The sequence below is a fragment of the Emydura macquarii genome, unplaced genomic scaffold, assembly GCF_026122565.2.
Source record: "Emydura macquarii macquarii isolate MOO-44397 ecotype Brisbane River unplaced genomic scaffold, CSIRO-AGI_Emac_v2 contig_1876, whole genome shotgun sequence".
In the NCBI taxonomy this organism is placed as follows: Eukaryota; Metazoa; Chordata; order Testudines; family Chelidae; genus Emydura; species Emydura macquarii.
The window spans coordinates 6,418,482-6,431,326 of record NW_027132013.1 but is presented as its reverse complement, the minus strand read 5'-3'; the positions used below and the strand labels follow the sequence as shown (position 1 = coordinate 6,431,326).

Genomic DNA, 12,845 nt, shown 5'->3' with positions numbered 1-12,845 from the left:
AACTATATTACTTAACTTTACACATTCCCATATGCATGTTTTGTTTCACACTTGAAAGCAACGGGTACTAGGTAATCTCTGCTGTTCCAGACAAAAATTGGGGAATGGGAGACAATGCAGGTGAATTGCTATTTGAATTGGATTACATAGTAGCATTTTTAAAAATGCGGTCCTGTGCACGTATGAGTGTAAAACGTGCACACCATTCAAAATGGTACATTAAACTTTTTAAGGGGCACCACTTGAAATCTAGACAATTCAATTTCTTTTCTTAAAATTGTTTCAGATACTTGCCCGAAATCCCTTGTCATTTTTATGTTTCTATCATTACATTTTTAAGACTTTTTGCAGAGGCTTTTTCTCATTCCTGTTGCTGTGTGTGAAAGACACTAAAGGAAGGAGTCGGTCTTGTAGGAGAGTAAAGAGTTAAAAGCTGGACAAATGGTCAGGCCTAAGTTACAGGGAATGGGGTCAAGGCATGGGCAAACCTTGTTTTTGCTAATTGGTATGAATTCTAGTTAGTCTGTTATCTCTCTTCTTTTCCTCCCTTCCTGGCCATCTGTGCTGGGAATGAGGCTAATAAAATCACTATCACCACTCCTGAGTAAGGCCTTGGTGGGAAGAAAGTATTATTTTCCTTCTCCCCCTGGCATGCCTTTACTTCAAAGAATGTGAGTGTAAAATGTATGGGTTTTAAGGTGATGTGCCTGACCTCTGTATGGTAATCCTGTAAACAACAAATGGGTGGGTATAATTATATTCATTATGTAGTTGTTAATATTCATTTTATAGGTGTTGATGTAACCAAATAAGGGTCTATGGGGAGTTGCTGGAAATGTATACATTTACATACTGTTATGGATAAAAGAATTGTAAAGTAACTCCCTTGTTGCTCACTCACAGCGTCAAGGTGGAACGAGCAGGCAATAAAGGGTTCCGTCTCCCCAATCCACCCCGGGACAACCTGTTTGTTACCTCTGCATAATCAGACCTGTTAGAAATAACCAGAGACAGTGACTAGACAAAAGTGCTGTCAAATGTAAAATAAACTGGAAAAAATAGAAATATTTGCTTCTCAACTTCTAATTATGGTAATCATGAGTGTTACTTGTAACAATGGTATATTTTCAGTATAAAAAAGAGCGAGAGGGGAAGGAACAAAAGGTGCAGAACTCTTTAAATGTCTGATTCCAAATCTCTTTTGTGCATGGAACACCCATTGACTTCAATAGGAATTGTTCATGAAATGGCTGCAGAAATGGGACCCTAAATTACTAGCCTTTTTGCATCCTCCTTGCAGGTTTGTTCCCAGAATGCTTACCAGTGTACCCATCCAGCTGGAACAGAGCAAACTTCTATTTTAACCCCAAGAATGCTGCTACAAATTGAATTATTTTTAAACCTATGTACACGTAGTATTCTGGTAACATCAGTTTTCAGGATATTGTATGATATAATTCATGCTAGTTGTCATTATTTCCAGTGACTGCCTTAACGCTTTATTATGACAATATTACTAACTTTTCCTTAATGAAAGAGAAGATTTTAAAATAAGGGTAGGGGAAGAAATCTGAGATTTGCTAGATATTTTTGCTTCTTGTGCAAACATATCAGCTTATCCTTTTCTTTTTATGGTAGAGATGCAGGTCATAAATGTCCAGTAGACAATGAAATTCTACTCGAAAACCAGCTCTTCCCTGACAACTTTGCCAAACGGGAAATCCTCTCATTGAGGGTGAGATGTCCCAACAAGGGCTGCCTTCTGAAGATGGAGCTGAGACATCTAGAGGTAGGAATCATTTGAAAAATGGAGAATAGTTTCCTATTTCCAAATTAAAAAAAAAAAATTCTCACATGACATGATGTAGGCGGTCTTCATCATTGGTGGTTGTGGTTTCAAATCCACTGGTAGTTTGATCAGGGCCCAAGCATAATTTTTTCAGGCCCAGTACAAACTTGTAACACGAGCCCCCTCCCACACACATACCCATGGAGGTTGCAGCCTGGGCCGGGCCCTCCAGGGCCTTTGGGCCCCGGTAAAGTGTACCCTTTTCCCCTTTCCCCCCCAATGTGGGGGGCCTAAGGTTAATGAAAGCTGGTTCAGATTCTCTAACTGAAATAAATAAATGGCTGATCTTCATACTGTATATCATAGCTTGCATACAACAAAAGATGGTGCCTTTAATGTTAATAACTGTGGTATTAATTTAATCATATTAGTCTCCCTTTGGACTGTCTTTCTTTGTCGTTCATAATTTTGACTAACTGTAAGACACAGCTTTTTATATCCAGTGTCCAAATACCACCTGCTCAAAGCAATCTGAATAAAATATAAATGATTTTTAAATAGTCCTGAAAGTTGTGTCCAATTAAACAGTGGATTAAGCTGTAAAAAGTAACCATATGATGAATCTTCAGTGTTAATGTTTGTACAGAGTTTTGAATGTATAGTCCTCTTCAAACCCTAATTCTGCTATGGAGCCTTCCCATATGGACTGCAATTAAAGTCATTGAGATACTGGGTTTAAGGGCTCATGCAAGCATCTCCTTTTTCAGGATTAGGACCTGAAAGAATATTAAATAAAGGTGTCTGTTGTATTCCTCTTGGAGCCATTTTGCTCCATCATGGAGATGGATGAGCAGCTGGTACTTGGAGCACTTTTTTTGTTTCTAATACCATATCCTCTTGTTGCCCTTATGCAGGAGCATCAGTTGCAATGTGACTTCTCTGCTGTGGAATGCCCACAATGCCAGGGCTCCTTCCAGAAGAACCAGCTGCAGGACCACATGACACTGGAATGCCCACAGCGGCAAGTTTGCTGTCCAAACTGTGCCACATCTATGGCTTATGAAGATAAAGAGGCATGTACTGAAACATGTTTCAGTATTTTTCATCCCCACTAATATTTGTCCTTAATTTTAATGCAATATCAATGAAGGGTGTTCATCGGTTGATCCAGAAATAGCTTTCTGTGCTGCTGTGCTGGACATTAGGAGGGTGTGATCTGCAGATTGTTCTCTCTTGGGCAGGTGAAGACTAGCCCTTTTTTTTTTTTTCAAAATGGGGCCATGCTTGGTTAAACCTTTTTTGGAGACCCTGTGTTGCATGAAGAGGTAAAAGGGTTTGCATAAGAGGGAACCTCTAATTTTGACCTTACAAAGAAAGACCTTAAGAAGGGGTAGGGGAGGACCCAGAATAGCAGACTAGGACAAAAATACTGATGTGTGTCAGGCTTTCTTGCTCTGCACATAACATGTTACCTGCTGAAAACAAGGATAGGTGCAGAGAGGGAGAGTTGTGCTCCAGTGCCCAAATCTTTTCTTAGAACAAGAGAGTAGGAACAAAACGTCTGGATTCTATTCTTAGTGTTAATTCTAACTCCTGGGTGACCTTGAGGACCTGGTTTCACTGCTTTGATTTCTATTTCCTTATCACTACATAGATTATGTCCACCTCAGGGGCATATTAGGCTTATCTGAAAAGCACTTCAAGATCTACCATTGAAAATTTCCACATAAATGCACATCATATTTGTGGCCCTTTTTAACCTTTTTGTCAAATGTTAAGACTTCTTAATATATCCATTAATATCAATAGCACAAGAAAATTCTTTAAAATATTACATCCTTAATACAAGTAAACCCAAACTTCACAAAGATCTTGGGTGACTAGAATCATAATTTTGTGAAATAGGACTTCTTATCACTATGCATTTCTGATGAGACTAGAATTAAATTCCAGACAGTTAAGAGACTCAAATATTCAGGGATCAGTAAACTTAAGGGGGTCGTTTTCCTATTTTCCAATTAAATCCAGAAAGATACAAAGCTTAAGACTTAAAAAATAAATTATAAAGAATTATACATAGACATCTAGAACGTAGGCTAATCAATGCTCCCTTTTCTTTTAATAATCATTTAATTGTTACTAATAGTTCTCATTTTCTTTCTCACCTTTTCCAAAAATGAAGCATCATGACCAGAACTGTCCCCTTGCAAATGTGTTTTGTGAATATTGCAATACAGTGCTCATCAGAGAACAGGTAAGAGCCTACCTTTTGCCATATGTCTGTCTGTCAGGTTGGACAGCATCCTAAATAATATTTAACCAATCTAGTTGCAAACAATTTAAGATTTTATAATAAACCATGTAAGTGTCTTATCCCTCACATGTCAAACTGTCCTCTAAATGCTGTTCCAGTCTGCAGTTGCAGTGCAAAGGAACTTTAAACACATGTTTTTTTGGCAGCAAGCTATGCTATGCAGAAATCTTCTGGATGGGAACCATGAAGTACACCACAAAGGGCGAAGCTGTGATGGTGATCTTGAGTGGAGTCAGATGGAGTGGAGTCAAGCAGTTGCTTGAACTTATGGCTGATCCTGGAAAGCCAGTTTGTTCAAGGGTCTGATCAGTCCTAAAGTCAACTGTGCACATATTGTGTATAAAGAGGTGCACTGAGGTGACTGCCATTGGAGACATCCTGTCACCCTCTAGGTCAACATAACTAATCCCTTTTCTGGAGTCTCATATTTATGGCAAGTAATAGTTATCAAGGAATATTACACTGGGGTAACCTGCAACGATGTCACTGCATTACCTTGCAATAATTTACTAAATGGCCTTTAACACTTAGGCTGTGTCTACACTGACGGCGGCAAAGTCGCCACCATCAGATCGACTTATCTGGATCGATTGAGCAGTCAGTGAAGACCCGCTCAGTCGATCCAGAAGTCAGCGTTATTAATCCACCCCCACAAGTGGCGTAGCATTACACCGTGTTCCCGTCGGCACAGCGCAGTGAAGACAGCATGCAGAAGAGAAGCAGTTGACGGGAGTTACGCAGGTTCTTTGTGTACTTTGCATAACTCCTGTCGACTGCCGCCGAATCGTGGAGGTAAGTGTAGACCAAGCCTTAGTGTATATTCAAGTGCAGATTATTAGTGTATGATATTACATTATTGCATTACAATGTTGAAATCTGTTGTATTTAAGTATAGCCACATCTGTAGGCTGGATCCTGATTTTGTTAGAACATTGCTGTGCGCTTAACACACGCAGTAGCTACTTCTTTCATGATGTTCAGTGATCGAATGCCATGATTTCTTTTCTGAAACAAGAAGACTTTGATCTGAAGAGGAAATGTAAACTATTCATCTTAAAGAAAAATTAACCATAACTCTCATTTTGGTTTTAGATGCCTAATCACTATGATAATGACTGTCCTACAGCCCCAGTACCATGTACATACAGTGCCTTTGGATGTCCTGAAAAGGTAAATCATAACACCAATGCAAGGAACTCCTCAGTGCCACTTATCTAGTTTGTCAAAAATTTCCTGGGCTTGATTTTTACAGTGCAACTTTCAAAAGCTGTCAGCATTGGCCTGACTCAGCTCCTATTGATGGCAATGAGAACTTGATTCGACCAGTGCCTGAATGCTTTCCTGAAGTCCACCTTAAATCTAAAAATTTTCTGGAAGGATTTTATTTTGCTGTTCTTCCATCTGTTGATTTCAGAGCCTGTTTTAAGCTAAACACCAATTGACTTCTGTAACATTGCTTTATGAAAGTTTTTAAAAGATGCCATGTATATAACTCTTGGAGTTTAGGGAGAAGAAGTGGAGAATACTTCAAATCTGCATGATCCTCAAACTCATGCTTTTTGGTGAAACTGCTAATGTTGGCAGTTCCATGTTTTCTAGTTACAGGATCTCCTTTTAATAATGTGTTTCCCTCGTTTTCACCCGGCTGCTCCCCTTGCCTTTCCTCAATCCGCTATCATATTCAGGGCTCGGGTGCGACTGCTGCAGTGCAATGTAGGGAATACACTTGATTGCTTACAGGATAGCGGCAGTATTACTTTTATGCAAGGTAGTGGAAGAATTCTATTACCTTTTTCATCATGATTTTAACAAATCATTTTGACTTAAATGCTATTTGTCTCTACAGGCACCTGAACTGGTTATTTTTCTGACTTGTCTGATCGTAAGGCTGGTCCAAAATAAAGTCCTTTTAGTTGGTGAAACACTGCTTGACTTTGTCACATCACTTGTCTTGTCTTAGTTCTTGTTCCAGCCTATCTGTGTTAGCTAAAGCCATTTCTATTATGCACTTTGATTTATTTCTGAAGCCTGACATTTTGTGCCTTAATTGCAGGAAATGTTTTTGCTGCTCAGTGTTTATGATGCCACGTCTCTTTAAATTCTAGATGCAGAGGAATGAGTTGGCACATCATATGCAAGAATTCACTCAGGTTCACATGAGAATGATGGCTCAGACGCTCCGGAGTATTAGTGTTACTGCCACAACTCCCATGTCCTTCCACAGTGGCTTACACTTTGAGCCATCCCTCTTCTCCCATGCCCCGCCTGCCACATATGACTGCAACCCAGAAGTTGAAAACTTCAAGGAGACCATTCAGCAGTTGGAAGGTCGCCTGGTAAGACAAGATCACCAAATCAGAGAGCTTATTGCTAAAATGGAGACTCAGAGCACTCACGTGGGAGATCTCAAACGCACTATCCAAAATCTAGAAGAAAAAATTACTGAAATGGAAGCACAACAGTGTAATGGCATTTACATCTGGAAGATTGAGAACTTCAGCACATATCTGAGAGCCCAAGAAGAAGAGAGACCTGTTGTGATCCACAGCTCTGGCTTCTACACTGGCAAACCAGGCTACAAACTGTGTTTGCGCCTACATATCCAGTTACCAAATTCTCAGCGGTGTGCTAACTTTATATCCCTCTTTGTCCATACTATGCAAGGAGAATATGACAGTCATTTACCTTGGCCATTTCAGGGAACCATACGACTTTCTATTTTGGATCAGTCAGAGGGGCTTACAAGGCAGAATCATGAAGAAGTCATGGAAACCAAACCCGAGCTTCTAGCTTTCCAGAGACCAACAATCCACCGCAACCCAAAAGGTTTTGGTTATGTGACTTTCATGCACCTGCAAGCTTTGAAGCAAAGAACCTATGTAAAAGATGATACTCTCCTGGTGCGCTGTGAAGTTGTAACACGGTTAGACTTGAACAGTGTACGGAGAGAGGGCTTTCAGCCTCGCAGTACTGATGGGGCTTTATAGTCTGTTGTGTCTTAACTAAGGGATTCCCGCACTGCTGTTCTTCCACAACAGATTGGAAGGACAAACACATGAATGAAGAGATTTTCTAGAGGGCTAAAGCTTCGTGATAAGATCATGGATTGAACAATGCCATTCTGCAAGCTAATACAGCTGATTTAACTGAATAGAATTTGCTGCCTTTTGGGTACACAAGTTTTTTCCTCTATGGTCATGTATTAAATATTTTATTGTTCTCTGTTAATGTATTAAGCTAACCGAGGGAAGTATTGCTGTGTTATCAAAGGTGAAATTCTTCAGTAGGAATTTATTGAAGCAGCTCTCTTCCTACCATGGGGGAGGTTGGGTCAAATTCCACTTCTAGAAGTCAGTGTGAACAAGTGGAGCTTTGAAGCTGAATCCTCCAGAGTTTCTAAGTCTGAAGATACTGGAAAGTCACTAAAAGAGGCAGAGAGCAAGGGATGAGGCTAGGGGTGCAGTTGGTGGGGGAGGTGGTAGAGGATAAAGCCTGGGGCTTACTGAGAGCTCAGACTAGCAGTCTCTAGCATAGAGAGGTTAAGGGCCAGGTCACAGGCAGGATGAGGAGAAAGGTACAATTAGCTTGGGTTGCTCCAGGTCACATCTCTCTGGGGAGTTTCTTCCATTTGCTCCGGGGGAATGGCACCTCCACCTTCTGGCTCCAATTTCAGCTGGTGCTCTGAGACCATCTCGCACCCCCTCCCCCCCCCCCCCCCACCCTTCCTTGAGTGCTGTAAATAGCAACTGCCTCCACTGTCTGTATGCCTGTCTGCCCTCTGTCCTGTCGGATCCTTGCTGTGCCTGTGCACCTGCCCCAGTGCCTCTGTCCTCCTGAATGACCTGCTCTGGTGCTCCTACCACACCAGTCCTCCCCACCTGTTTGTCCCATCTCTGCCCATCCATCCTTCAGTCTCAGCTGGTTTGTCCCTTTGTCTGTCCCTCTCACCTGTTCTTTAGTAAAAGTTTCCCAGCCAGAGGCTTGAAGTACCAGGGCCCACAACTCTGCTACTGCTCAGGTCTCCTGGCCGGGCCCAGCAGCCTCCTGTCCCTGGGGGCATCTGAGCTGCTGCCTCCCTCACTACCAAGCGTCTGCTTTGACTAAAATAGGCATGAAGCCACCAGAAGGCTGCTGGCAGTGCCAGTACTGGGACAGGCACCAAGCGGCTGCGGAGTATAAGCATTCCCATTGTGACCAGCTGCTGCCAGGCAGCATAAACATGGTAATGGGCTGAGCAGGGCTGGGGTGGTGAGTAGACTGACTCACCATTGGACAGCATCGTCGGGCTGCTCACAGGAAGATGGTTCAAAATGAATGTCTCCCCAGCTATCTAGAAAGGTGGATCAACTACAGTGTTGCTGCAGCTGCTGCTTAATAGCAGCAGAACGGCATTCCAGTGTGACTATCCTGCCCAGTGGGAGGCAAGGCACATGCTGTAGAGGAGTGAACTAGCTGAACTATGGAAGATGTTTCATGCTACAGATTGAGGAGGTATTTACCTGGGAGTATAGACATTTTCTAATTGGACTTTAATCCAAATGGCAAGAATAGAGGAAGGAAACAAAAGCACAGACTTAGCTTAGCCAAGGAATGTGCAGAAAGGGAACTTCTCCAGCACTTTGAATTTACCATGCTTTTTTTGGAATGTGAAGTGAGGTTAGGACTTGGTCCACAGTCCCTAAACATCTGTAGGTCTCTCTTTACCTTTTCCCTCCCAGAGAATTATGTTCAGGATGCATTCAAACAGGAACCTACGTGATGATATAGAATCGATCTTGGACTTCTGAAAAGCATTCTGCAAAATCCATCCAATAATGCTCCAGAGAAGGCTAAGCAAATGGTTTTGCCGAATGTGCTGAGTTCACTGAGGAAATGCTGATCGAAACTATGGCTGTAACTTATTTATTCTTTGCTCCCTTCCCAAAATGCTTCTGTTCACCTTGTTTACAATTGTGTAAAACCATTTTTACTGACACTCTTCCTCTATAACTAAGGTGGTGCTGGATGGGTTAGAGTTCTGCACTGATAGGGATGCTTTTTGTGGTGATAGATCATATTAGTGTGTGATACGTTCGACAGAGAGGAAGGAGAGAGATGTTATGTGGCTCGGATCATGGAAACTTTTACGGTTTGGTCACACCTGACTTGTGCCAAACTTGAACCAGAGATCTAAAATCATTCCTGTCAAATGGCACTCTGGTGGCCTATGTGAAACGTAGTGGAGGGTCTCTCAGTAGACAATTGTTCACATAGACACAAAAGTGATGGTGGCTTGTTGAAGTATAGAGCTTCAGGGCATAGTAGGTTAGTCACACTCACCACCTAGAAAAGAACAGGGCGGTAGCCTGCTTAGTGAGGCAGTGTTGGTGAACTTGCATTGCTATCTGTTCTTATAATAAACAACCACATTCTAGTTTCTATAGTGGCACCTTTCACAAACACTAAATTCACATTAAAAAAAAAAACAAACTAAGATTCTCAGGAGTGTGCCTGTTTCTTGGCTTTCTAGACTGATTGTCTGTATCCCATATTAATGTTACAGTCTTGTGCATTAGAAGCTGGTTAGTCCAAATTCACTGTGCTAATAAAAGAATAATGGATTTTAATGTATAGATTTTTTTTTCAACTCTACAGTATTGTCAGATTTGTATAAACATATAGATTACTTTATTTACAGCACAAAAAAAGCCTTATTTGTCATGCTATTATGGGTAAGCATATAGACAGTCTGATACAGAAAATACAGAACTAGGCCAGGCATAAATGTATGAATATCTCCCAATCAGCATGGAGTATGTTTCTGAGCTGGGAAAGCTGGCAAATGTTTGCCTCACCTCTAGTTGCGCAAATAGTGCTAAAGGGCAGCCTCAGTATTGATCCTCTTCTAAGCACCCCACCAAGGACCATCAACAGGGCAGTTAACATACAAAGGCCCAGTCTGTTACAAACTTCACTGATGGAGCCCCCTGTTGAAACGGGGTGGTTGTTTTTTTTGCCCACCTGCATAGGATCAGAAATGTACTAAACCCTGGAAGACCCCTGGTTTCATGGCATCCCAGCCTACTAAAATCTGTGATGTGGATGGACTATGGGAGGGAATACTGTTTTGCAGGCTGAGTGGCTGCACTCTTGCAAATCTAGACCACCTTCTCCATGGAAAATACTGACAAACATGAGCAGCAGACTTTTTTGAATTGAGGGCGTGTATGTACACAGTATGCTGCTTAAGCATCTGTTTACAGTAGGGCATTTTTTGTGTTGAGCTGTGTACTTCCAGCTAAATCCTTTTCTTATGCAGAAATGCTGGACAGAATGAATGGGCCAAAATATGTTCTTGCCAAAGATATTCCCAGACAGTTTAACTGGAACCATATTTAGACAAAGTTGAAGCATTCTTAATGCTAGACTTTGTGCTTATCAGTGCCTATGTTATACACATGTGAGAAGCATTAGTTTGGCATTGCATTATCACTTACGCAGTATTTTGTGGCATATATCAGTTCCCCACTCCCTTTTCAGACTGTCATTTTTTTCCAAGGACAGACTTGCTTCTCACATTCCCCCTCTCCTTTTTACTGCATAGGAAATAAAATCTGCTTTTCTTTCTGGGGGCAGAGGGAGAAAGGAGGGGTAAGTTTCTAAATTATTCAGATACCTCTTACTTCCTCTATCCTCCTCTTCATGTCAGTTCTTTAGGGCACCATTTTAAAAAGCCATCTGCCTATCCTCAAAGTCCTCCTATATGTACAGGTCTTTGAAGTGCCAACTTAACACTTCCAGGAGTTCATAAACCGAGGTCTCTAAGTGCATTTCCATTGCTCTTTCAAAACCTTTAAGATTTGTTTTTACAAAAGCTCATCTATTTTCAGGCACAAAAATGTTTTATAAAAATCTAAATCTAGACTACTTTTGACATGAAATGAAATTGTGTGGTGGCAGCTCTGTAGTATACATAAGATTTTATTTAAATTGGGATATTATACAATAGCACAGCCTAATAGGAAATAGAAAAGTTGGTCCATGTTACAGTGTAACATTAATAGTTTTAGCTGATGATGATGTATCATTGTGTATTTATTAAAGGTTGCATTGCGGAATTCTAACTCAATGCCAAGCTGATTTTAACCAGAAAACTCACATAGTAGACATTCTGAGCTGATACGTTAAATGTCAGCCAAATTTATTCTTTTATTAACCTTCCTTACTTATCAATGCAGAACTAACTCAACTACTTCATTTTACTTTTGAAATGATCTTATTATCTGTCACATCACACATGTGGGAATGTAATTTCAGCTGGTGGAAAGAAATTTGTAGAACTTAAATGCCAGATAATTGAGTTGCCATCCAGATATGTACAATCTCAGTTAATGTTATTTTATTTAAACTCTCTTTGAGGTGGCATTGTTTGAGAGTTCAGGTTCTGTGATAAAATCCAGCTTTATAAAGTATCTGCTTCACCTTTTTCCCCTAGGAGTCTATTTTTCTTCATTTTGGGGAAATCATTATGCTATGATGGTTGAAGAATGATCGTGAAAAATACTTAAACAAAAGCGGTCTAGATTATAGATTGCAACTGCCACAGGTTTATGAAGATTTCTGGAATAAAGCTATCTAGGCCAATCATTGCAACTCCACACTTGTTTTAGTTTCCAAATGTTAACTTTTTGAGGGGAGGTGGTGAATTTAGGTTTTGTGTATAATTCTGTCTCTACCTCTTGGTGCTTTGCAATACTATATATACATCAGATCTTACAATGGTGTTTGGAAGCTGGATTAATTTCCCCTTCTGTTTTTTCAATCAAATTTCTATTTATGTCAAACAGTCGATGTATTCTTAGTGGGTGCACTTGCAAGGTTGCTGCTCTCAGAACTCTTTGGTATATTATATTGTGTATGGGATTCCTCTTCTCTGTGTCCCCCTGCAGGGCAGGGGAAGTAATTTTTTAAAAGTTATCAGCATGTGATATACATGCAGGTGATGATATTTGTGAGATGGAAAAACTCATTCTATGGGCTGGCTATGTAGCCAGTGGTCCTCCCTATTGAATGATTTAAATCTGGTAGTAAACAAAATGGATGGCCTTTGTTTGCCTTACTAGAAGATATTTTCTTGTCTCATCAGTTGTGCACTGATGCTTTGGTGCAAAACAAGTACTCTAGTCAGTGTTATTGAGGATACGCTCTGATCTGCGTTTGAACACAATGTACACTTTGCTGGTTTCACTGAAGTATCAATAGACTAATATATTTTGTAACTAATGCACAAGCTTATTTCATTCAGACAACTTTTTTAAAATAAACTCATTAAACTTTTCCGGTACTAATTGTGTATTTTTTCTAATGCCTTGGACATCCTACGGCTGATGTAGGTTGAGCTATGAAAAAAGTTGATAACCCCTTGTAGTTTAGGATAGAAACCTTTAACCTCTAGGCACAACTCTTGGGATAAAATGAAAATGAGTTTGGCCTCCTCAGGCTCCGTCTTGTGCTTATCACTAAGCTGTCAACTACAGAGGCCCAGCTCTGAGAGATCATGGGGGGGTTGGTTCATTGTGAGGAGCCTGAACAACAAACTTGACAATGGACACAGCCTGCTTGCTTTATGCTTTGCTCAGACTAGTCCTAATCTCTCACGCATGCTAAATTTGCTCAGTTTTATATGGAGGGGGGGTGGGGAGAGGGTATTCTGCTTTCAAGAATTTTAAATACAAAAACCTGTTGTCAAATTTCTGCCCTCTT

The 12,845-nt window shown here is 40.7% G+C and overlaps 1 protein-coding gene across 2 annotated transcripts in view; it reads left to right on the top strand.

The window, feature by feature from the left end:
- The window catches only part of TRAF6 (TNF receptor associated factor 6), a 30,894-nt gene extending 18,475 nt beyond the window's left edge, over nucleotides 1–12,419 (top strand). For both annotated transcript variants that reach the window (XM_067557578.1, XM_067557579.1), the window contains exons 3-7: nucleotides 1,639–1,789; nucleotides 2,704–2,862; nucleotides 3,972–4,043; nucleotides 5,196–5,273; nucleotides 6,209–12,419. In XM_067557578.1, the coding sequence (XP_067413679.1) occupies nucleotides 1,639–1,789; nucleotides 2,704–2,862; nucleotides 3,972–4,043; nucleotides 5,196–5,273; nucleotides 6,209–7,090 (1,342 nt within the window). In that variant the 3' untranslated portion in view covers nucleotides 7,091–12,419. The remainder of the gene's footprint in view (nucleotides 1–1,638; nucleotides 1,790–2,703; nucleotides 2,863–3,971; nucleotides 4,044–5,195; nucleotides 5,274–6,208) is intronic.
- Nucleotides 12,420–12,845: the final 426 nt, after the last annotated feature.